The 25,325-nt window shown below is 42.2% G+C and overlaps 1 protein-coding gene across 3 annotated transcripts in view; it reads right to left on the reverse strand.

Annotated features, from left to right (window-relative positions):
- The window catches only part of CTDSPL2 (CTD small phosphatase like 2), a 43,942-nt gene that overhangs the window by 2,320 nt on the left and 16,297 nt on the right, over positions 1-25,325 (reverse strand). For 2 of the 3 annotated variants that reach the window (XM_075100859.1, XM_075100857.1), the window contains exons 2-12: positions 20,353-20,561; positions 16,550-16,688; positions 14,215-14,364; positions 13,537-13,752; positions 12,417-12,495; positions 12,031-12,142; positions 11,050-11,136; positions 3,869-3,931; positions 3,699-3,778; positions 1,300-1,426; positions 322-417 (exon numbers count right to left, since the gene is read on the reverse strand). In XM_075100859.1, the coding sequence (XP_074956960.1) occupies positions 322-417; positions 1,300-1,426; positions 3,699-3,778; positions 3,869-3,931; positions 11,050-11,136; positions 12,031-12,142; positions 12,417-12,495; positions 13,537-13,752; positions 14,215-14,364; positions 16,550-16,688; positions 20,353-20,544 (1,341 nt within the window). In that variant the 5' untranslated portion in view covers positions 20,545-20,561. Of the gene's footprint in view, positions 1-321; positions 418-1,299; positions 1,427-3,698; positions 3,779-3,868; positions 3,932-11,049; positions 11,137-12,030; positions 12,143-12,416; positions 12,496-13,536; positions 13,753-14,214; positions 14,365-16,549; positions 16,689-20,352; positions 20,562-20,842; positions 20,964-25,325 lie in introns of those variants that run through there. The other variant, XM_075100858.1, reaches the window with a different exon arrangement.

The following is a 25,325-nucleotide window of genomic DNA, read 5'->3' on the forward strand; positions in this document are numbered from 1 at the left end:
CTAACGGCACGCATCACGGCCAACAACAGGCATCATTTAATCGACGTGCCTACAGATTCTCTATTTCAGTATCGCTGTTGTTACGATCCTCCATTTCTTGCTTAAAAGCACAGTTCGAAATAACGACATTCCTGTCTTTTGCTAGGCAAGCGCCTGGAAATACTGCCCAGAGCATCCTTTGCAGAGAGTGGCATACATGACTGTTAGTGGTCTAAATCTCAGTGACTCAAAAAAATCTTAAAATACCTGAAAATACTTAGAAGAGCGAATGAACATATTTGGGTGGGGGGTGAGGAAGAGCCAAATACAGGAAACACTTACCAGCTCTACAAGTTTCTCCAGAAATGGAATCAATTTTAGGAGTTCGTTGTCATTTTTGTCCATGAACCAGCTTTCTATAGGAATTCCATTTGAAAGCTAAAGTAAAAAAAAAAACCAAACCAAGCCACCATCAACACATGAGTTATACTTAATTTATCTAAAAACATGACTTGCGAAATAGCATTTTGGGGAAAAATGTTTCCAAGCTCGAGAGCTAGAATTTATTAATATGTATTTTTCCTCTAAAGGTTGTATTAAAATTGACTTCCAAAATACCTCCTTCCTTTGCACACACCACCTCAGAAATCTCCACCTCAAAGCAGGAGCAGAGCCGGCTCCAGAAGCTCGGCTGAGCTGAAAAGCGCGGCCATTTTGAGGAAACGCTGCGTTGAAGCGCACCTGAAGCTGGGCACTGGCTGCACGCAGGCTGTGCAAACGGGGCGAAGCCCCACAGCCTGGGGGTTTTTTGCCCCTTTAATGACATTAGAGACCGCGCTCTGCCCTTTACCTACGTGATCGGACTGACTGGAGAGTTACGTGCCGTACCCTTGGGAAAAGCTAAATCACAGGGCAGAACTTTATAACATTTAAGGAGACGCAATTTTCGCAGCTGCGTGCCATTTCAGCCAGCGGTTTGTTCTTAACCATTTCAGTAGCATTAAAGAACTAAATCCACAACAGAGTCCACGCAACAGGCTTAGCAGAGCGGTGGTTTCTTCAGAAAAGCTGCATGAGAAATAAAACTGACTGGTTACGTCGCCTCTTCCCGTAAGAAGCCTCTTAGTTGGAGCTTGATCAGCTCTTCACAAAATCAGAGAAAAGCAAGAAACCTGAGGGATTTGTTCAGTTTCGTTTGTAAACCTGAACACAAACCTAAGCACAAAACTTAAGCAGTGGAATCAAAACGCGGCGTTCCGCTGCCCCCCTCGGAGAGCTTTCTGCCGCACCTGACGAGCGTGCCCACAGGACCACCCTTACCTGGTACGCAAAGGCTTGTGGTGAATTGTCAATTATGATCGTTTTGGAAAGATCTCTACCGAGAATGTTTAAATCCTTTATGTAATTTCCTTGTACACAAACACAATGCTCACGGAAAAGTCGATGCCTGCGATTGAAGTAAAACACAAATTAATGAGGCAAATCACATCATCTCCTTTGCACGGGGGAAGAGTGAACTTCGCCAAATGTTACCTGGTTTTTTCCTCCTCTGATCTACTTAGCTCCTTATAAAGAATTGCTCCCCTTTTTCCCATCCGCTCTTGAGCTTTTTACCCCTAAAATTACTAGTTAAGGCGATTTTATCTTAACCTAGTTCTGCAGGCGGCTGTTTGTGTTTAAACAGAAAAGCTCCGCTCGGAAGTACCGAGTATTTGTCAAGAGGGCCTTGCTTCCTAACTGTTTTTGCAGATGGATTGACAAAGGGACCCAAATTCTCAAGCCGCTTTGCAAGGCCCCACGATCAGAGATTAGTTCCGCACAGGAACCAATTTTTTGGGCTTTATTTTCCCTTTATTTTGTGCAAACGCTGTGGCACCCTGCCTCCCGGTGCCACTGCATGCTAGAACACGAAGTACCAGAAGAAACGTTTCCTTTTTTCGTGTTACCTCTGTTTGCAATTAACCTGTTTCAGTTATTAGAGCTTGAAAAAAAGCCTCGAGGCCAAAACATTCCATCAACTTCTTCCTGTCCAATTAGTCTACTCCCTTTTAATTTATTACAGAAGAAATATGTAGTAAATGGATGGATAGACTGCAAGGACTCAGATTAAAAAAAAGCCAGGAATAAAATGGAAATTTCATGGAATATCAACGTCATTATAATTTAAAAATAAATGGTGAACGAGACAGGTGTGGAGTTTACACAGGCGTATTACACTGCAGTTTCTTTAAGGCTGCTCGTATTTCCAAATGAAGTTTTTCAGAAGCTGCCATGTAGTGTGCTTCATTTCATAAAGAGGCCGAGTCCCTGACGTTGCTATGGCGGATGCGTTTATGCACGGATTCTGAGTCACACGTGGGGAGTGCCGGCCAAGCCTACCTTAGGCTAATGTCAAAACTAATCATGCCTTGATGTCAGCTTTCCAGTGGCACATGAATCACAACTAAATTCATGCATCACATGAATCCTCCTGCAGGTTCTTAGAATGCTCTTTGGCTGTGTATTTTATTACCTTTTTCCTCTTCCTAAGGCAGTTAAAACTGCAGTCCTGAATCATACCTATCAGGTTCTCGGAGAAAGATGTTTATCGCTACGGACGCTTAGCCTCATCTTCTGCCCCTGCAAACACCTTCCTGCCGATGCATCCCATTTGGCTGTGCGATTCAGCGGGGCTCAGCCATCCCAACGATGGGACGTCTCTGCAGGTCTAGTTTTGTTTGCCCATTCAGAACGCAGCGGCAACTATGTTTACCTAAACCAGACCAGGACGCTGTTGTGCGTGCCACGTAAAAACAAGCGATGGGGCGACCGTTCCCAGATGGAACTAGAGAACAGTTTCTCTTCATGCTCTTAAGGAAAACGAGTTACGCTGTGCCTAAGCCACCAAGTGAAAACAACGGATGCAACCACCGTCTCAGGCCAGACGGCAATTTTGTTATGCGTGTAAACAAAATGAAGTTTTCACCAAAGAATATTACAATAAAACGACGCAGGGAAGTGCTTTGCCAATGACATCCCAGGTACAGAATTTACTGAGCCCTGACTATGATCAGGTAGGGCTGTTTACTTCCCTCCACAGGGTGAATCCCCGGGCAGACCCCTCTTTGGTTTCAGCCTTCCCACCTAACGGTCCCCCTTCAGGTGGGAATAACAGAACGAATCTCATCCGGCAGGATTTCTTTACGCCCTAAGGAACTGCTCTTGAGAAGTGCCAACCGCTTCCAAACAAAGCCCAGTATTAAGAAGCGAAATGAAACCCCAAAACAACTCTAATAAAAAACCCACAAACAAATTGTTTTCTGATTGAATAGGAAGCAAAAAGACACCGATTGGAAAAGTAACTATACCATTTTAGTTTATAAATAAAACATTGAGTTTGAACCGTTTAAAAGTAATGTAATATTCATTTCCTTTATTTTTGATGCCCGCGAGGCCGCTTCCCGTGAGCATCCCCACGTGCTACAGAGAACCAACGGGTACGTTCTTTGGCCACGGAGGGCACTGTAAAGCTGCCCGGTTTTAACTCCTCACCAAGGCAATAATTCAATCCCTTCATTTCATTTTTCTCTCTCTGTTAGACCAGACCAAGCCACAAAGAGTCAGTTTAGCGGGGCACGCTGCAGTACCAACCACGTCATCACCACTTTCTTCACCCCATTTGTTAGGGAGCAGTCGTTAGTTTGCTTACAACAGGTACGTTCACAATTTTTTATTTTTACCTGACCAGCTGCTTTTTAGGGTCTAGTATGTTCAACAACTTGTCTGCATACACCTTCTTAGAAGCAGTAAAAAGAATGATCTATGGATTAAAGGGGAAAAAGTAATTATTTTCGATAGAAGTAACATAATTTAAAAATGAAATTCAAAGGTAATGTCTAATTGTTTTTACCTCATAAATCTGAGACATACGTTCCAGGAATTCTCGGAAGAATGGCCTTAACCGGACATAAACCTGAAGCAGAGACGGACTTTATTAAAGATTGAAAACACCTCAGCTATCACCTGCACCGCCAAGTATCAGTCTGTAAGGATGAGGTCAAAAGGAGCATGACGAACACAGCCAACAGCAAATATTAACTTCCTACAGAATAACGACTCCGTTAAAACAACATTCGATTAGCTGGCAGCCTAAGCAGCTATAAGTGAAAGCGTAAGATGACAAAATTAGGCTTAACAATTTTACTGCAAAATTTGATGGAATTAGAAATAATTTCAATTAAAATATAAACATTGGACTATCTCTAAAGAAAAAATGAGACTGGTTGCTTTGACTAAACATTTAGAATCAGCTTTTACCAGCTGGGCAGCATCAGCTCAATTACCAGATAACCTGTGCCAGCACATAAACTAAATAATCTTCTTAATAACCTTCTTCCACTAAGAATTACACATTGACTATGGGGGTGTCAAAAGTGATTTTAAAAAGAAGAAAAAAAGGCTTCAGCTGTTCCCAAATTTCCATAAATTCAAATTCCACCGGCACAGAACTGCACACATACATAAATTATTCCCTGTAAAAACCATGGACTCGCGAGAAGAGATTCCAGGTCAGGAGATTCATGCATCGCCCTGTGATTTAACCCAAAATACAAGACGTGGGCTCCCATGGAGGCATCCACACAAGTCTGTAGCCTCAGGGCAACGGCTCACCACCACGGCAGATGTGAGGGCACGCATCAAGCACTACTCTCCTCCTGTGGTACAACCTTCAAATTTCTGTTTGAACAATGGCCTGGTGTGGCGTTTGGCACAGATCTGGACTTGACCTAAACCTAAACCAACAGTGACGACACATGCTAAGGGGTGAAAATGGCAGCCTTAAGCTCTGCTTACCTTTCTTTTTGGTTCAGAGATTGCCCACACAGAGAATTACAGTTTTGAGGAAAGAGTTACTAAGATATCCAGAAAGAGAAGGGAGCGTACCGAACGTCTTTTAATTTCAACCAAGGTAATTTCAGCTTTAGCCATTTTTTAACAGCCAGTTAGGAGTAGGCAGAAATTTACCTTCAAACCAGAGTAAATCTTCACAGTGGATTTGTATTACTTGAACGGAATTGTATCAAGTTTACATGTGGACACACCAAGTGACCAGAGGGGAAGAAAAGGGGAATAGTTTAAGTGAACACAAAATTCCATATTGTTAGCACATGCTGCGTTAGATCTTAGTCCTTTAAGGGAAGCACATATTCCTAAGCCATTGTGAATTTCATTTTTTAGCTTAAAATTTGGTAAGGCTTTTATATGCTTCTTTCTTAAAGTTCTGACTTAAGCTTGCAGTTACTACGGTAACACTTAAGTTTTCATTCTTCTGCGCTAGGAGCAATCATCAAAAGCAGTCAAATCTTATCACGCCTGGTAACAGGACCTCTGCTTCTGGCCTGCGAAGATACATTCGTTGGCCACGCAGACAATGTCGACTTCCCTTCTCCTTCTGGCAAACTCACATTTGGAGGCAGGAGAAAAGTATCCCTCAAATCGCTTATCAGGAACAGTTTGGAGAGACCGCAGCCTGCGCTTGACAGGTTTCTGGGCCGCGTTCAGCCAAGATTACTACTGAAAAGCCAACTGCCTAAATAGAGAGTCGACAAGCGTGTCTTCACGCTACGTCTTCTGACGGCACTAAAATCTCTGTGAAAACGACGCCTCATCTTGCCATGAGGTAGTGAGGTTTTGCTCAAAGACCAGACAGCATCTTTACCTTACCACACGAGCCAATGTAATGAACTAGCTGAGAGTCTCCCGGTGACCTGGCGCTAAATAACGTCCAAGTTGTCTGTGACTAAAATCAGTGCAAATTGTTCGCTCCGAACGTTTGCTCGGTACCTAGCGAGTATATAATGCAGCCAGCAACCTCCCCCGCTGAACCCGGAGCTTAAGGCAAGTGTTGTGCCTAAGTTTTTCTTCGCAAGTGCCAAAAGGATTGTTCTGTCCCTGTCATTCTTCCTGAGTATGTACTTTCTTGCGACCTAAATCTTTCTCTTCAAAACTAAAAAGTAAGTCACAGAAAGGATATTAATGTTTTCACTGCACACGAGGTAACGCTTGCTAATAACAGTAGGTAAAAAGGATGATATTTGGTTCTAAGGTTTCTTCAAGAGCTTAGGTCAAATTAACAAGCCTATTCTCTGTTATGGAAGGAACACAGATGTCGTTTCAGAAACAGTCTCTTCGATATCTTTTCTACGAACTCCCCTGGCAACCAAAGCAGCAAGCTAAAGGATCTGTTGATATTTCAACTGCCGCTGATACAAATAAAAACATTTTCTATATAATTTATTGTTCCTTTTAAATCAGGATTGAATTATACTGGTCACAATGGCCAGTTAAAGGAATTCCAAAAATCATTCGATTAGATCAGGGAGCGGTTGTGGCTGCTGGGGTTCCACACTCTCTGGTTTATTTTTTCGTTTATTCAGCCTGTGTTCTATGTTGGGTTATTGCCACGCAGCTTCACGTGTGCATCCATCGTACTAGCTGTCTTACCATCCATCTCTCTCTGAGAAGTTCACATGTGAATGCAAACAAGAAATCCAGGGAAACTAATTCTTTGAGGAACAGGTATTGCTAATCACAGCTTATACACACAGAGAGAATGTAACAGTGGCATCAGGGGCAGATTCAGTGGTCTGTTCTCACGGCTTTGTGACACCCCGGCACAGCGTAAGGCAGCCACATCACCACACCCAGCTACGAGGAGCTGGCACAGAGCTCCGGGTAAACAAAGCAGAATTAAGTAACCAAAGTAGAACAAAAGGCATCCATCACTCCGATGAGTAGATCCAATGTGAAAGATAATTTTTAAAAATATAGATAGGAGTCTAATAATAATTTTCACCATTTTTAATGACTGAAGGTTTGGCACCAGAGTTAGGTGACATAATCTACTTCGAAGCGACTTATACTCCTGAACGCATAACATCTATGAAAAGCCCCTCAAAGTGTTTTGGTGGGTTTTTTTTAATTTGTTGTCTTTTTCTCCCCCAAAAATGATCATCACATCCTGTGATTTCAATGGCAACAACATCTAAGTGTGCAAAATCAACATTGTCATTCCATGTCTTCCTTGTTCAAAACACCCAGGACTTCAATTCTTCGAAGGAGGAACTGGAAGGAAATATTATTATTTTCATGCATTAAAAAGCCCCAACAAAAGCCCTGTGTTCCACTAGGTGTCAAAACCTCTGAAACTGCAGTAACGAATTCCAATATACCTGTAACGTTATCTCTATACGTGATGATTTTACCACCATTTTACAAGGTGTAAACCAGAGACAGGTTAGTTAACTCACCCACGTGAAGCTGCGCTTCCCCACTGCCCATCCCAGATGAGCACTCTGCAGCGTGGCAAACCCCGTGTCCGGCCCAACTGCGTCCACGCGCCCACCCGACCTTGGGACAGGCCGGACACCGACTCCAGGCTGTGACTGCTCCTAGTCTTCCCCAAAACAGCCTTGACACAGTCTGCTGCCAGCACAGCTGGCGCGAGCAGCCAGCCTTCGGTCAGACTGCACAGGACGCACGCGGTGCTCGGAGCTGGGTCTTGCTCAGGCTGGACTCACCAGGTAAACAAGCCCGACTCATTTCCGACTGGACCGTGTCTTAAGTGACTCAAGACGAAGACCATCTCCTAACCAGACGGAACTGCCTGAAGCGTCGCCGGCCATGGCTCTTCGAAGGGGCACAAGTGCAGTTCTAGAGGTTCTACTGAACTAAAATTAAGTCTTCCCAACCTACGACCACATTTCTTTGTGGATGCTGCCCAAGATACACTAAAGCTTCCTGGCATTCAGAGCCAAAGCTTGATGGCTCTTCTGTTATTTCTGAGGACAGACAGAGTGGAGTTCATTAGAAGACAGAGCCAGAATTCACAAGCGTTGTTTGCCTCACTCCGCCGCCGTAACGAAGCAAAGCATCTAAGTCACCGTTGGCGACAGGAAGATGGAATACATGTAACTCTATATTCGGTAACCTACAACTGACCTGTGGAGTTCCAGAACATCTTTCAAGCATCACGAAGATTACAGGGAATTATTCTGTGATAGATCAGTAAAGATGCATTTCAACAGAAGAACTGAGTGAAAACATCTGCCTTTTGGCTACGGCCTGCTAATGCACAGAAGGTACCCTTTGAGTGGAACAGAGGGCGAGATGATCTCATGTCTGGGACTTGAAGCCAGCAGCAGAAACAAAACTTCTTTACCAAGAAAAAAAAAAAAGAGATAAATTTCTTCATAAGATAAGCTACTTGTCTTACTATGTAAAGTAATACAAAGAGTACAAAGTCTAAAGTCTACAGCTGAAGAGCTGAACACTTATTTTTGTTTTCCAGTCAGATGTAAGATAGTGCTTAACAGATACAGTATTTAAGAAAACTTCAGTTTTGCAAAGACCATATTTTTACTAAGTCAAAAACTTAAACACTGGCATAATTCAGAGATTTTTTTCAACTAAGAAAACACAATGTGGCTTGACGTAAGTAAGCCCGACCGTACCCATTTCACAGATTATTTCTTTATTTTTAAAGAGAAGTCAGTAAGCGACTCATCCAAAGGTTTAAAAAAACCCTCTATGTCAGTGCTGGAATTGCACAGTGATTTTTAAGTTTGCAGAACACTGCTCTATACTCAGACATGAAATAGAGCTTCTCTTCTGCACGGCTCTGGGTGAGTTGTGAGAAATAACTTACAAGAAAGCAAGCCCGTATTTTTAGAAACCTTTCTTCAAAACCAGACCATCACTTACAATCACCGAAACAAGTGACGACAGGGCTGAGTTCCTGGACGTGAAACGTGTGCTTGACTCACAGGCCAATGGCATTTAGGTGTATTTTATAGCAGACTTTCCAGAACCCCAGTTGATCTAAGTCTTGCTGTTGTAGTACCCCACAACAGCCAGTTCCGGAGCATCTTTTTGAGAAGCGCCCGGTTTATCATCGCACTGTTGCTGCAAGAGCCCTGCCCTGATGCCGCCAGGTGGGTAAGAAAACTAAATGCTACGAACTCAGGCTCACATTTGCAGTGTTAGACTTAATGTGAGAAAGATGAGGTATGCAGTAGGAAAAAGAGCACTGAGCTAGGTTCTTCTCTTTCTTAAGAAATATTCAATAGAAAATTGTCTAATATTTCTGGAAAGCCTACATGGAAGGGGTACGCATTTTGATACTAATGGAAAACATCTTCAGAAATGTCTCTTTCACACCTAGCATTGTTTTCAGTGAGTTACATTACGCAACACTTTATATATAGTAACTTGCTGACTTCTGCTTTGCTCAGACAGCTTAGTGTCTGCTTCTCTGTTGCCAGCTGAAATGACTTTCAAACTGAAATATGGAGATGTGAAATCAATACAGGACTATACCAGAGGTGATGGCCAAACTGATAAGCAAAAAAAAAAAACCCAAATGTTTTAAATGCTGATAAACAGATAATCATTGACTAGAAACACCAAGAAAGGTATGAAATATCAACAAACTTCTTTCCAACTTTTATCTCAGGAGAAGATTTATTTGTCTTTTTGCATATTATACCCTAGTTAAACATGAACTTAATTGTATCCTTAAAATAGTTGTCTTGCTTATTACCTGTTACTTAGTAAGAGCTGACTGTTTTGCCGGTGTCTAGTGTGATGCGAAAGCGGCAAAACAACACAGCGATCAGGCGAGTGAGCCCGCCTTTCTGAAGGCTGCAAGAAGCTATTGGTCCTTGGCAAATCCGGGCTAGACGTTAGAGAGAGCTAAGAGAAAACTTGTCCCAGACCCACGTAGTGACTGTAGTGTATCAAGGGCTCTACAGCCTCGTGCACAATGCCGTTAATTAAAGCTTCAGAAATATAGTAAGTCACTCTCTCCCTTGACTTCAATTTCCTAAGGGCAAAATCCCAGCTGGATCTCAGCAAAAAATGTGCCATCACTAGAAGGACTACAGGAATCGACAGAAAACACTCCAATCAAACTGAGATCTCTTAAGAGAAGGAAGGAAAAAAAAATGAAGCTTTAGTCTTCCTGATTCTGTTCGCAGTGTCAAGAACCTCCGAAGAACTAATTCTAAGGCTCATTCCCTAAGTTCAGCCTGGAGGAAACCGTGCACGGCCGTCACCAAATAAGAGGTAAGATAAACCCATGTTTAAAAACTATTTCAGCTTTTCAGATTCCAAGGGGTTTAATATGTAACAGTGAAGAAAAACAATTTTAAATGAGGAAAAATACCTGGACAAGTGTCCCCTTAAGGCGCCTGATGACTGGCTCACTCTCCAAAGATACTACAGTGGGGTCCAATATCGTGCGAACTACATGGTGGGGAAGCTGTTGCTACTCCCAGGTACATCACACAAAAGGACCTGAGAACAACAGCCTGGGTCAGTGCAGCATCTTTGGTAACTGCTGGAAGAGAGTTCCTCCTTCCCGTGCCTGTTCCTCTCCGTCAATGTAAACCACACACAGCTAACAATACCTCCCAAAGCAGGGCAAAAACCTCGATCTAACAGTCTCCACAAGACAGTCAAAAATCACTCTTAGTACCCAGCAGACTCTCTCTGGGAGTGAAGAGCAGAACTGGCACTAGCAGAGCCTCCAGCAAGCCTAACGACCGAGGCAGAAGCCAGGTAACGTCAGGCTCTGAAGATGTCTTCTGTACAGAAAGAAACGATCAAGCAGCGTGGAGTGGTGCTCCCTACCAAGGGAAGGAAGTTAACCGTCGGTGAGAAGCTGTACCTGGGAAACGATTCTGGCTAACCTTTCAGTGTTCCTGCCTCCACCTGCTGGCAAGCAGAAGCGCTGCTGCTGAAGACTGCTGCCTCAAGATCGCTGGCGCGCTCTTAGCAATGCCTGTTTACCACTGGAATCAGTGACCGACAATACCGCGCTGTGGCGGCAACAATCAGTGCTCCACAGTATTTCTAGTACAGGATAATCCACCTTGCAAAGCCTGACACCTGCAGTTTATAACCCAGACAGTTGTTAAATGCCAGACAGTTACTTCTCTCTCTTTAAACAATGGTAATAAACAGATACAGCAAGAATTCATACGTTAAACAACATCAAAAGGTATATATTTTTCTATGCACGCTGATTACCTGGTAAATGACATCTTGAAAGAGAACTGGGAAAGTGAGTGCAGCATCTTCTAGTTCATTTAGACTACAGTGCACTAATGTTTCATCCTATTAAAAAAAAAGATGGTACAGAAGAAAGAAAAGGTTGTGAAAATAATGCTGAAAATAGAAGTAGTTTTCTAGATTTTTATGCTCATTTTAAGGTAGGTTTATTCAGTCAGGAAGATTTATTTTTGTGCAACCGCTGTCAAGATTGAAGAAGAATTCTTAGAATGAATTATACATTGCATTATTCTTGCAGTTTTTGAAAAAAAAATCACTTGGAATTGTGTGCAGGGGCATAACTGTACAGAGATAGTTAATTTTGTAGGCTATCCTATCGCTCAGTTCAAAGCTGGTTCTGACAGTTTGAATAATCTATCCATTCATATGACCACTAGAGGACGTGCCAACTGATACTGTCCATGATAAAATTATCTTCCTGACATCATTAACAGGGTCTGAAGCAACTTCCAAACCAGAGAGACTAGAAGATATTATTATAAAGGCAAATATATTTTCTATGAATATTTTTTTAAAAGTGTATTTGTGCCCTCTAAGAGTAAGAATGGTCTAAGAATTAAAAGGTTCAGTCTTGATCAATCTTGACACCAGACATACATTCCGACAGCTGAAGTTTCCTACTTATTACATCTCATTTTTTCCCACATTGGATTCAGGAAAGCTTTATGGGGACAGATAACTCTTTGTTTGAGAAGACAAAAATTGTAATGCTTTTTTTTTTTTACCCAGGATGTTGAGTATTCAACAGCTAGAGGAAACATTCTGTTCTTGCCACTATTAATTTTTTTTAATGCAGACTATAACTAAAAATACTAAAAATTGTGTAACGTTCAACAAGGCCTTTTTGTTTAAAACAAACATCACTAATTTCACCGACAAACAAAACAAAGAAATGCTACACAGCCCCTGCTTTCGGTATGTGTTTATAAAGATATTTACCAAGTCTAGAACTAATGAGAATTCTGGTGTGCTTCTCGTTTTCAGTGGAAGAGCTGGCTTCCTGTTAAGTTGTTCTTCTGTTAGTGGTGGAACATGTTTGATGAAATAATATCTGAAAAGAACACAGATTTTGCTGTAGAAATGTATATACATTATTTAACTGGTAATGCCGTAGCCCAACTTAATATTTCAAATATTTAAGGCTGCACAAGATGTAAGTATTTTAAATTGAAAAAAAACCCCACATCAATATCCACTTACTAAGTTAAGAGCTTTTGGAACTCATTACCATAACATAAAAATGGTCCAGCTAAAACAAACCCCTGTCTGAATCCAATACCCAAAATGATCAATTCAATATTTTCAGGACAAACATTAGCACTTACGGATCAAAGACTTCCCAGTCTTCTTCATAGGTGGCTTCTGCATGAGCTGATGAGTAGCCACTGTCTGGAGATACTGGTGCTAAAATTCAACGAAAATGACCAAAACAAAAAATAAAACAAAAAACCACAAGAGCTAGTCTTATTAGTGCAGTTTTTAAAAGTGAAAATTTGCACTTGATACTCGAGTGCCTCGAACAAGAGCGAAACAAGTGTCCCTTCGGCCCCCCCCGCCCTCAGTCCCCATGTTTCCTCTGAAATAAAAATAGCTGCGCGGCTCCTCACGCCACAGAGCTCCGCGACCTGTCCGTGCCCGTGTGACACAGTGAGGCATCCACAGGACCTCAGATGATGTGAACCACCGGGACGCGCGTCCCAGCCAGAGACGCTGGCGCAACGCAGCGGTCTGCAGCTCGCTCTCCCCTCACGTCCCAGGGGCCCTTCCGAAACAAGGCAACCACCAGAGCAGGAGGTCTGGACTGGGCCTGTGGATCACACAGCAGCCCCCCTACTTTTTAGAGATTAAATTAAGGTTAAATTTACTTCCCCGAAAGGAGTCCTCAAAAGCCTCAGCACTACCTAACTACCACTGTTCGGAGGGTCTAGGGAGGATTCAGATAACTTACGAATTTGATGCTGGCCATCCGCAAAGAAGAGAAGCTGAATTTTATGGATACAATTTTTGTCAAAAAAGATGAATGATGAGAATACTAATGTAGGATCTGCAGGCTTCTCATTCACCTCACCATGTTGTTCTAATATAAGGTATCAAAATGCTGCACATTTCTCTTCCGCGGTCAGCAAGTCGAGGGTGTGCATTTTTAGTGGGGGGAGTGGGGAGGGTTCAATATTAATAAAAATGCCTTTCTTCTGGAATCTTTGTTTTCATTTGAAGAAATGTTAAGAGGTCAACTGAGTTTTACCGGGAATTGCCAAAACTGTGCCTTTAGTGCATGAAAGAGATTTGTCTATTAAACATAAAAATCAATATCAATACTGTTTGCACACCCTAAGGAAATGTGAAATATTAATGTCCGCAAAATGCAGGTGTCAGGGCTTCTCTAAGAGTACAAACTCCACACAGCTTCAATAATTGAGTCCAAGGCACACACACATTTCTTACCTGTAAGTGGTGGCAGGTCACGATCGGTTGTTTCCTCCACTTCTTCTAAACCATTGTTGACCGTAGACCTGACCTGCACTGCTTGGCTAGTGTAAGCTGCTCCGTTGGTTGATGTTGCAGTACTTGTAGTAATCTCATCTACCTGTTCCATATCAAGCTGTTTGACTATTTCTTCAGCTTCGACAGCTTGTCCTGGTGAATCTGATCCTGACGTTCCTGAATTAAGATGTCAGTACACTCATAGTCACTCTCTTTAAGCTGAGCTACTATCGAAACACTCACAGTCATTGTGAGCCACACAAAAACAAGTTCCGGAACACCTGAAGATAGCTGCATTTGATTCACATCACAAAAATAAGAACCTAAATGAAGACCATGACAAACACTTTTTATGTTTGGAACAAGGAACTTAACACCAATTTTTAATTCTTTTTTTTTTCTTTTTTTTTTTTAAATAAAAGGTACACCGCTAGATACTTACACCTGGGAAAGAAATGTTCTAATGCATGTAAACTTACTGCTTCTTTTATTAAAGATCAACCCCTCCAAGAATTAAGGAACCCTTTATCTTGCTCTGCAAATCAGAACGAAATGTGTACTGCCGCTCAAAAGAGCCGTTTCTTAAAAAAATCTACCATTCTCAGCTTTAACACTATTGGCTTTTTAAATAATACTCACCATTTTTATTTGCTGGTGAAAAAAAATTGAAAACGGGAGAAAATATGGTTCCCAGTAGTGTAGTTCGTGGGGGGCTGCCAGTGGTGGGATTATCTTCTAATTTTCCATTTTGCTTTACATGTTGGTTTGTCATTTCGTAACTTCCAGCTTCTGTAAAAGAAAAGGTATGAAGATAATACCATGCTTTTGCTTTTCACAGTTACATCCTCTCTTCTGTTGTCATTATTTTCGCTATAGGAAAGGTCCCTCTTGCTCATGGTTCAACTGGGTCAACAACAAAGTTAGCCTAAGTATTTAATTTAAAAAAAAAAAAAAAGAGCAGCTCGCAATTTAGTGTCAGCATAAAAACAAAATGCCGATTATTAACACCTCCTTTAAGTTTAACCCTACAAATGAGGAAGCACTCATTGTTTACATGAAGTATGCTATAGATTAACAAATACTAGAAGTTTAAATCCCTAGAATGGGCTTGATGATGGAAGGCGGACTTTCAGACGGTGCGCACCGTTCACAACAAACATGTTGGTATCGGTGGGGCTCCGCTAGACGGATACAAGAGAAGGCATCAGCGGCGCTCCAATGGCTGAACCTCCCAACCTCACAAGATCAAGCCCATCATTTATTATTCTCCACATACATACACGCACACACGTATATGCATAAATGCAGTTATGAAGTAAAATAATTTTTAGTTGTTATCAACTAAACTTGGTTAGCTGATACCACTACTCAACCAGTAGCTAGTTGATAACAAAGGACATAGAATTAAATAAATCTCCACATTCCAAAACGTAACATGTAACAATTAAGGTTTTCTATAAATGTGCACGTACAGTAAAGTACATCCTAGAACTAAAAATTGCCATCTCGTGGCTGAGATCCAAGGCACGGTTCTGAGACTGAAATGAACGTTACTGACTTCACAGTAACAAGTCTCTGAGCCGTCTGTCCATATGGAAGTAAGCAAATGTATTTTGTGCACATGAGCCGAGAACCTGTTTGTCAGCTGAGCCTGATGGAGCTGCACTAGCACTTCACGCTCCCTACCGTGCCTATATAAAACACGGGGTGTGCAGCTGCAGCTCGGTGCCTTCACTAATACAGAATATTTTAACTATGAACTTCCTATCGCTGTAACGGTAACACGGGCTCAGTGTGCTCTACCTGCTCTACACGCTTGATTTAAGTCAGTAGCTTCCTCTTCGAGCACTGTCTGCATGCATCGCACGACGAGTTGGTGCATATCCCTTGTCTCTCCAGGAGGCAAAAACCCTTAATTAACAGTAGCAAATACTGGAAAAGGGGGTTTCCTCTAAAGCTGTGTTACACAGACATCTGACAACAACCAAATGGGAAATTCTCTCACATTGTAACCTTTCCATCGCTCCAGTCACTCATCTGGAGCTCTACCCTCTGCTTAGGTACCAATTCTGCAAACCCTGACGGGCTATGAAATCTTCAGGACTTCTGCCTTGCTGACAAACTTGGCAGAAACCAGACAATGGACTCCCAAGTTCTTGGGGGAATGGAGAATGCAGAAACACTGACAGGCAGCACGATCACATTAAGTCTTGTTTCTTAGAAAAGATGTCTAAAAAAATGTTTTTTTTCAAGTCAGCTTTGGAACCACAGCTGATACTTTAAATGGCATTGACCATTTTATCATGTCATTATTGGACACTTTCAAAAAGAAACAATTTTCACAGGGAACATGGTTGTAGAATCTCCATCCTTAGAGATATTCAGAACTTGACTGGACAAGGCTCTGAGCAGCCTGACCTAACTCCAAAGCCAGATCTCACTTCAAGCTGGGTCACCACTGCTGTGAGGGGAGCAGGGGGACTGGCCCAGATGACCTTTAGAGGTCCCTTCTGATCTATGTTTTCTTATGAATCTGTGACAGAAACCTATCTACGTGTTTGACAAGTGCCTGCAATATCTAAGGACACCTGGTTGCTTCCGCAGAGGTCGAGAGTTGTGAAGTCATACTTCACTTTTTTGTGAGAAAATGTGAGAAGAGCTAAACCAAATCATTATCATTGGCTTTTTAGAATAATCATTTTAAAAATTAATTCGAAAATAGCTGGTCGTGATCACATATCCAAATTGTTCTTACAAAGAGGCAATGGATGTGTCTGAGAGGCAAGGTAACTGTTGCTTCCAGTCTTAGAAACCTTATTTTGCTACTGCCAGCTCAGCCTTGCTCTCGCTGAAGTCAGTCACAAACGCCTTAACAACCTCCACCGCTGCAGCAACGTCCTCCACTCGTGACCAGCGGTAAGGCTACCGAATCACCGTGCACCTGCAGTGACATACGGCGCGGATATGTACAAACCTCCATTCATTTGACTTTTCCGTCGTACTCGAGAGATCTGTTTATTAGGCTTTTCTCCTGTTTGAGGTGTGGATGTAATCAAGTTGTTATCTATATCCCGTTCAATTCTACTTCTTTTTGCAGGATTTTCTCTTTCTTCCTTAAAATAGAAAAGGGGGAAAAAGAAACATGCTGAATAGTGCCTCTTTTCCCCACTGAATGCTACCAGAAAATGTTAGCTGTTAGGGAAAGTTTCACAAAAGATCCATTTACTGTTCCACTTCCAGATGCAGCATATGCAACACGTGTCTGGCCAGCTGGGATTCTGAACTCATTTAAACTGACGCAACTCAAGGTAAATAGCAAAGTATCAGGAAAGGAAACTGCACTTGGAATTTCTGTAGTAGAAAACCTCTCTTTAAGTACTATTGCACTGGACAGCCAATTTATAAATATTTAAGTCCTATGGAGCTGGGGAAGCGCAGAGACAAGGCAGCTAAAATTTGTGTGAACCTGCCTGTCAAATGCACAGGAAGCAACCTGCACAACAACATCCAACACGGAACTCCCCACCACGCTCCCTCCACAAAGACGCTTGCGAAATTGCACACAAGTACGTAACTTGCTGCTCTTCAGTCCCTATCAGACAGTGCACGGCAACACTTCGCTGTTAAAAATGTTGTCAGCAAGAGTCATGACCCAATGACTCTTCTTGCCCTGAGGTAAATGACTATTGTTCCCTGTGGCGCTTACACGAATGATACAGAACCAACCATTTTTGCAGATTTTCTGTGCATGAGTATATGTGTAGGCACACGTTTAAGACAGGTTTCTTCCCCTTTTTCCCCAAGGCACCTACTACAACTTAATAAAAGGGCAATCTGAAATCTGAAGCATGACTATCACGTAGAGTACACTGAAACGTAAGGTGTGAGACAATGCAAAATAAATTGGATCAAAAACCGCAATAAATAACAAGGCCCCAGACCATATCAAAGTTAATTAACGTTTCAGTTCTAGAATTACAGTATTACCTTTCTGGAGCAGCAGTTTCACATCTTTAAAAAGAAAAAACGGTTTGCGTGCTCCAAAAAAAAAAGTAAATATATCTTTTAGAAAAATTACTCTAAAGCCCATGCTAATAGTACAGTAGCTAAAAGAAAGGCTAACAAACATGGAAATGTATTGACATCCGTATCAGGAGACAAGTGAACACCACCGATGCCAAGAGCTTCCTACTGGCAATATCCTTGGCCAACAACCTCGGTGAGAACAATCTAACTACTGCCACCTAGAATTAGTAATACTGTATATACCATAAATCCACATAACGGGAGAAAATGGATGGCTCACTGATCTGATAAAAGAATGGTAAGGCATCTCATTTTCTAGGGAATTTGTGCAAATGTTCAACACCAGGGAAAAAACGAGACGAATTAACTTCTAAAAGCTATCTATTGGCCATCACAAACCGAGCTGTGTTCTCACTCTGCTTTATGGAAAACAAGCGTAGAAACATCTCAGGGAACTACAGTGGAAACAGGAAAGCTGGCTGTTGGTGTCAGCAGGGGCATAAAGAATTCACTAAATCAGGAGATCCTGCTCCTGCTCCAAAGAGGAGCTATCCTGGTGTAGTGGGAACGCCCACCCTGCCATGCCACACTGTGCTAGTTAGCAGAATTCAAGGGTGAAGTTAGATATGATGTTGCTACTGTGCTACTTGGTTTATACACTGAAAATGTTATTGCACAGACAGAGAATTAAATACGCGTATTATACTGATTTATACAACAATCTATTTGAATTCTATTATTAAGTTTTTTCGGAAACCATGTATGTATTAAGGAACGGCCTAAACTGAGACTAGAGGTGATGGCAACACGTTCGAAGCCAACGCAGCTTCTGACGCTGCTAGAACCCCCAAAACCGAACAAGTTTAGAGGAGCTTGCAACAGCAAGTTCTACAGTATTTCCAATGCTAACATTTAAAACTGTGAACAGTCCTCCCTGTACGCACACGTGCGTCAGTTCTTCTGGTATGTCGGATTTGTCACTTGTAACGGACAGATCCTATCGCGTGCTCCATCCTCTTGCTGACTTGCATGGGGCCGCGAGTTCGCAAAGGACCGCAAGATCAGACCTATCACCATCCACGTTCAAAGAGCCACATTTTAGTCTCTGGTTTCTCTAACTGAACAGCTATATGGCTTTTTCAGGTTTTGTTTGTTTAAGAGCATTTCTAGTAAGACATCTTTACAACACCAGATAAATGACCTACAACTATGGTCAAAATTGTCGAGACATACTTGTCACAAAGACATTTATTGCCGTAAATCCCTATAACCTCAGCGGTGATTTAAATTTTAGCATACCCATAAACGAACTACCACGCAAGTTGCACACATACGCTATCTCAAAGAGTTATAACGTTTCCATGGCAGCCACAAGACTACTTTGTTAAGTCATTAGCGCTTTGGAAGATAGCCCGGCAGTATCAATATCATGCCATGCTAATGCCACTGGAACCACTCCAAGTCCTGCTACAGGCTCGGGAAAGGACATGAAGGGAAACAGGAGAAAAATGTGGACATTTTCTATTAAAAAACCTGTTAAGAAAAAAAAAAAAAGAACAAAACATAATGCAAAGATTTGAGGGAGGAAGAGAAGAGGGGGAGAAAGGTAACAAAACCTTGAAGAGACAAAGGAGAGGAAACCCAGACATATTTCCCTTATCTTAAAATTCCAATGTAAAATGTTTTGCTTAGATGTCAGCGTTTTGTTGCAGTGGTTGTGCAGCCAAAATGTTGCACAACTGAGCTACAGTATAGATGCTGAATGTAAAATAGATTAATTGTCCTGGTTTAATGAAAACCAAAATGTAAGCAGATTTAACCATTTATTTTTTCTGAAACATTTCTTTGTCGGTACTTCAGTGTTTCCATGGCAGGTAATTAACACATGCCATAAAATATTAAATTTCACTATATTTTTGACATTTTAAGAATATACTGTTACTTTAATCAAAGTTATGGACTGCTGGGACTGAATGGAGTTGTTTGGTTTTTTTAACCGGTCTCCCTTTACTGAAAAAACCCACAGGTTTCTGAAGCAATTGCAAGGTTACATTCAGCCTAGCAAAGTAACATATATACATATATATATATATATAAAAATTCACCCTCAAAACGTACATGCAACAGGTTTTAACATGTGAAGATTAGTAAAGTTCAGGTTTCTGTCTGCATCAAGACAGATGAGATTTAGCAGTTTAGCCCTGAAAATGTTTGAATTTGATCCACTAAGCGGGGGCAGCGCTCACTGTAATAATACGCTGCGCAGTCATACCAGTTTCCTGATAGTTGAATTTGTGAGGTTTGACCTTTATTGACTGATGGACTCCTAAACAATTTTGAATAAAACTGCTAAAAATCTTCAGCAAATTTATGCTTACAGACTTGCTTTTCTTAGTTGCCAGTACTGATAATTCCCAAATTCAAGGAATCCTTAAAAGAGAAATCAAAATTCTACTTAATTTATTAGTCAACATTTTCATAAAGGAATACTTTGGCAATAAATCTTGTGATTTAGTGGGTTGTCCTCAGCTGAATCCTGTAGGGTTTGCAAGTCTGCCTTTTTCTTTTTTTAAAGTATCTGTCACCTGTCACAACTACCACAGGTACTTCTTGCCTTCCAATTCTTTACAAAAATGTTTTACTTCTACCACATGACATGTTTATTTACTCTTAATAGAAATGGCTTTAAATCAAATTTAACTGAATACGACCCAACTGAAAACCAAAAGAAGCAGCCCGCAGATGGTGTACCTTGGGTGTGCTTCCTTTAATAAACTTTTTGATTGAAGACAACAAGCCAGTTTCATTTTTCTGTGGTCTTCCTCCGCCAACAGGTAAGCTCTCTTCCACCTCCGAATGTTTCCTCTTTGCCCTCAAAGCACGTTGTGTGTGAATTTGATTCGACTGCTGAGAAGCTTTCCGCGTTCTCAGCCTCATTTTCATGTGTACCACATGTAAAGCTATAAAAGGAAAAAACAAGAATACTTAGTCATTGAAGAAATGTATTAAGCTTCAGCTCATGAATTCAAAGTTATATAACACTGACAGTGTTCTGATGCACTGAGCTTTTACATCCATATACATGGCTTAATTTAAATCAAAGAGAAGAGCTACTTAAGTTAAAGCGTAACACTGGCAAAAGAACAAATGAATACAATCCCGCCACGGATACATCGAACCATTAGATCAATGAGGTTTTTGCAGAACCCTCCAATCTGAGTAGAAGAAACAAAAAATCTACCTGCTTTTAAGATGAAAAGGATTGTACGGTGCCTGGTGTCTTCAGCATCAAATGACTAGGCTCAATGACCTAGGCTGTCCTTTCCAGCCCTGTGTTCCTCACAATACTTCATTTTAAGTCTCTGCATTAAATTTGAGATGAGGCATAAATCTAAATTTGTGTCAAGTGTTCACAGAAGAAGAAATCATAAGTGAGACTAGGCATTCAATATGGGTGAGGATATAGCAGCTCAGCAAAGGAATCTGGGATTGATCTTCAACACAACTGTATTTGGGAATAAGATCAGACCACAGGAAGACTCAATGCAAGGGCAAGATTTACCAAAGCAGAGTAAGAGGCCATTCCAGGGAATGTGTCCCATTTATCTCCAACCTTCCATTGGGCTGCTGGTATAGTCAAATCTGTGCATAAATGTAACCGCTTTTGCGGACTGAGGACTATGCCGTCTTCAGCTGACTGAAGCTCCTACTTGGGTTGATTCGAATGGGCCTACTCATGCTTAAAATTATGCATATACTGGGTCAGGAGCAGAAGAAAGAAGTAGCAAGAAATCCGAGTTGTAATGCACAGATATACTGGTAAGAAAGTAATAAGCATTTCCTAGCTGAAGTCGTCACAAAAAGCATTCTCTTATGGAAGAAAAGCATATGCTTATCACGACAGGAATCACGACCTGCTTTTCTGAAGCTCATTCAGCATGTATCTTATTGCTGACTAGGCAGAAAAAAAAATCTATACCATTTAAAACATAAGTAATGTCACAACAGCCATCTGGTTTAGTGTTTAGGAAAAGGCAAGGGTGGCACTGTTACCATTCACAGACAGAAACACTGCGACAATATTTTTCAAAAACAGTCCAAAAACTGTACACAGTTGCATTTGTTTGCAGCCAGGTAAATCTCAACCTCAAACGAAAGGTGTTCCAGCTAATGAAGAATAACATAACTACTGACACTATTTTTCGGACACTTAGCAAGAAAAATACTCGGTATTGGCGAGAGTGAAATATTTTAGTTACATGTAATATTTAACTGCCAGCAAACATGGGATTTCATTTCTTGTACGTACATGTCCGGCATTTTCCAGCAGTAGTTAATACAACAACTGTTTAAAGACGGGACAAGGACAAGTCAAGATACTTAAATGGCTGAAGTAACTACTGCAAAAGTGGACTGATACATCAGGTTTAAGGAAAGATGACGGCAACCATAGTCTAAATGTATAAAAACTGGTTCCTTATAATCTTGCGCCCTCTAGTAACAGAAGCATTAAAACTGAGTCCATGACAGTATCCTTTGGTTGTTAATACTTGTGATAAAATTTGCATTTCATTTAAAAGAATCTACTGTATGTGGAAAAAAGTAATGCAGAGAAATAATGGGAAAAATCCCCAAAGATTTTAATCCAATTTTCTGTTCCCACTCCTTGCCACTAGAAAAGCAAAAAGATAAAAATAAAATTCTTATACAAAGATGTAAAATAAATATGCCCGTTATCAGAACTTACATCTCGACTTTTCTTTCTTACAAACTGCTGCCAGATTCATTTTTAGGGTATGATTTATGGCGGGAAGGAACCACAACAATAGACTTATGCTCCTATTGTACTTCTGTACAGATCAGGAGGATCTGATTATAATATTGAAGAAATTATCAAACGTCGACGGACAGGATGGTCCAAAGATACCTTAAAGCATATAATGTATATTCACTTCAGAAATACTGAGGAACGCATTATATTTTACCAGTGTTGTGTGGATCAAATCACGTATTTTAAGTTAGTATGACTTACCAAAATCCCATTATTCTAGGTGGCTGAAAAAAGAACAATTACATTTAAGGTTTCTCAGTGTTCTTGTATGTGGGAGAACTAATTCACCAGCCTAGCAGGAAACACAGCCTGAGACAGAAAATGGCCATTAAACTTTCAAACCAAATAGTTTAAATGTATCAATGTTTCAAGTTAAATAGTTAGCAATTTGTTGGAATGAAGTTAGAGAAAAAGAACACTGTTTTGCCATGTAAAAATATTCTTAAAACTCTCCAAGAAGCTCTAGTCCTTCCATGCTTTGAAAAGGGGACTTTACCAGCAGTATTATCAACATGCTTAGGAATTAATTTGGCTGAATTAGAACACACTGAAATTCCTCAATCTGCATATTGCAAGGAGACACATATCAGATCACAGACAGCAACCTCTAGGACAGGGAAGTGAGCGGAGGAGTGCAGACAGCAGAGTCATAAACACTTCAACCACCCCAGCTTCAATGGGTTTCAAATGGGTATCAACAGCCGTGGCACGCAATGCTCTGTCCCATCTCTGACATGCCAGCCCACCCAGGCAGCCAGCATGACTAACCAGTCTTTTTTTGTATTCCACAGGTCAAAGGGATTTTTGTTTGCAATCCTTCTTGCCAGGAAGCCCTGGAAGCCAGGCACAGGAACAGAGAGTCAAGGTAGCTTATACCCATGGTGGTCCCTTGGGTACAGGAAACACGTTTATGCTGAGAAGGTGAGAAGTGTAAGAGGGGAATAAAATCAGAAAGATAAGGGAAAAAAGGTAGAAGAATATGTAAGCATCAGAGCAAACTTCTCAAGGGTACTTTAAGATATGGTAGGATGACACAAGGAAACCTAGTGCCTTGCTCCTGCTCCCTCCTCATTCCTTTCCCACACTCATTTCAGGGTTTGTCTCCTCAGAGACCAGCCTAGCTCACTGAGCCTATGGGAAAAAGAAATTTCTTCATTTTTATGAAGTTAAATCAGCTTATGAAGGGAATCAATGGGCATCTGAGTAATGCAACAGAGCAGGCGCTGGAGAACGCCACAGCACACCTCGCACGTGACTTGGCCAGGCTTCACGCAGCCTGCTGAGCTGGTGTATGTTGGAGAGCTGAACAGGACAGCGGTCCACAGGTGGATGGAGGGAAGCTGGGAGTTACTGGAGGCTCCATCCCCAGAGCACTCGCTGTGATAGAGCACGGGGTTCAAAGTGGCCCTGATCTCTTGGAGCAAACAGGCAGGCAGTGTGTGCTTGTAGCCAAGCACCAGGCAAGTGGGACGGAGCACCATCAGTCCCCCCAACTGCAGCCCAAGAGTGCCCTGATCTCAGTGACATCTGCCAATGCCATCACAGAATCATTTAGGCTGGAAAAGACCCTTCAGATCACTGAGTCCAACCACTAACCCAGCACTGCCAAGTCGACCACTAAACCATGTCCTTCAGTGCCACATCTACACATCTTTTAAATACCTCCAGGGATGGTGACTCAACCAACTGCCCCGGGCAGCCTGGTCCAATGGCTGACAACCCTTTTGATGAAGAAATTTTTCCTAATATCCAATCTAAACCTCCTCTGATGCAACTTGAGTCACCACCCCTGGAGGTGTTAAAAAAACATGTAGACACGGCACTTCAGGGCATGGTTTAGGAGGCCTGGGGGCATTGGGTTGATGGTTGGACTCCATGATCCTGCAGCTCCTTTCGACCTTAATGATTCTGTGACTCTGTGATTCTATTGAGGCCATTTCCTCTCGTCCTATCGCTTGTTACTTGGGAGCAGAGACCAGCCCCCCCCTCACTCCAGCCCCTCTCAGGCAGCTGCAGAGAGCGAGAAGGGCTCCCCTCAGCCCCCTCTTCTCCAGGCTAAACCCCCCCAGCCCCCTCAGCCGCCCCCCAGCACACTTGTGCTCCAGACCCTGCCCCAGCCCCGCTGCCCTTCTCTGGACACGCTCCAGCCCCTCCAGGCCCTTCTTGTCCCGAGGGGCCCAAACCTGAGCCCAGCATTCGAGGTGGGGCCTCCCCAGGGCCGAGCACAGGGGCCCCATCCCTGCCCGGCTCCTGCTGGCCACACCAGGGCTGACACAAGCCCGGGGGCTGGTGGCCTCCTTGGCCACCCGGGCACTGCTGGCTCATGCCCAGCCGGCTGTCAGCCAGCACCCCCAGGGCCTTCTCCGCCGGGCACTTCCCAGCCCCTCTGCCCCAGGCCTGGGGCGCTGCCTGGGGTTGGTGTGACCCAAGGGCTGGACCTGGCACTTGGCCTTATTAAACCTCATACAACTGGCCTCAGCCCATTGATCCAGCCTGCCCAGGTCCCTCTGCAGAACACAAGAAGAGGACACCCTAACCTAAACACCAAAGCTTGGGCCTGAGCATTGCTGTTCTTAAGCCTTTTCTACACCATCACACTTTTGTGCCACTCACAACTGTGGTCTCAAGTTAACCCAATTACAGAAACTAACTTCCAATCACCAGTGCTATGCACTCTCTGGGAAGGGTGTATTGCACAGAACTGAAATGGTCAGGACTCCCTAAAAGATAGATGTTGAGCAGATAAACATATACACAAGTAAGATCCTTAATTTTCAATTACCTCATTCAAAAAACTCTGAAAGGTAAGAAGTTACACCAAAGTAATTAAAGTTTTTGATTGACAGTGGGTAACTATTTACCATAGGAAATTAGAAATCAAGTAAATGACCAC

The sequence above is a fragment of the Phalacrocorax aristotelis genome, chromosome 7 (assembly GCF_949628215.1).
Source record: "Phalacrocorax aristotelis chromosome 7, bGulAri2.1, whole genome shotgun sequence".
In the NCBI taxonomy this organism is placed as follows: Eukaryota; Metazoa; Chordata; class Aves; order Suliformes; family Phalacrocoracidae; genus Phalacrocorax; species Phalacrocorax aristotelis.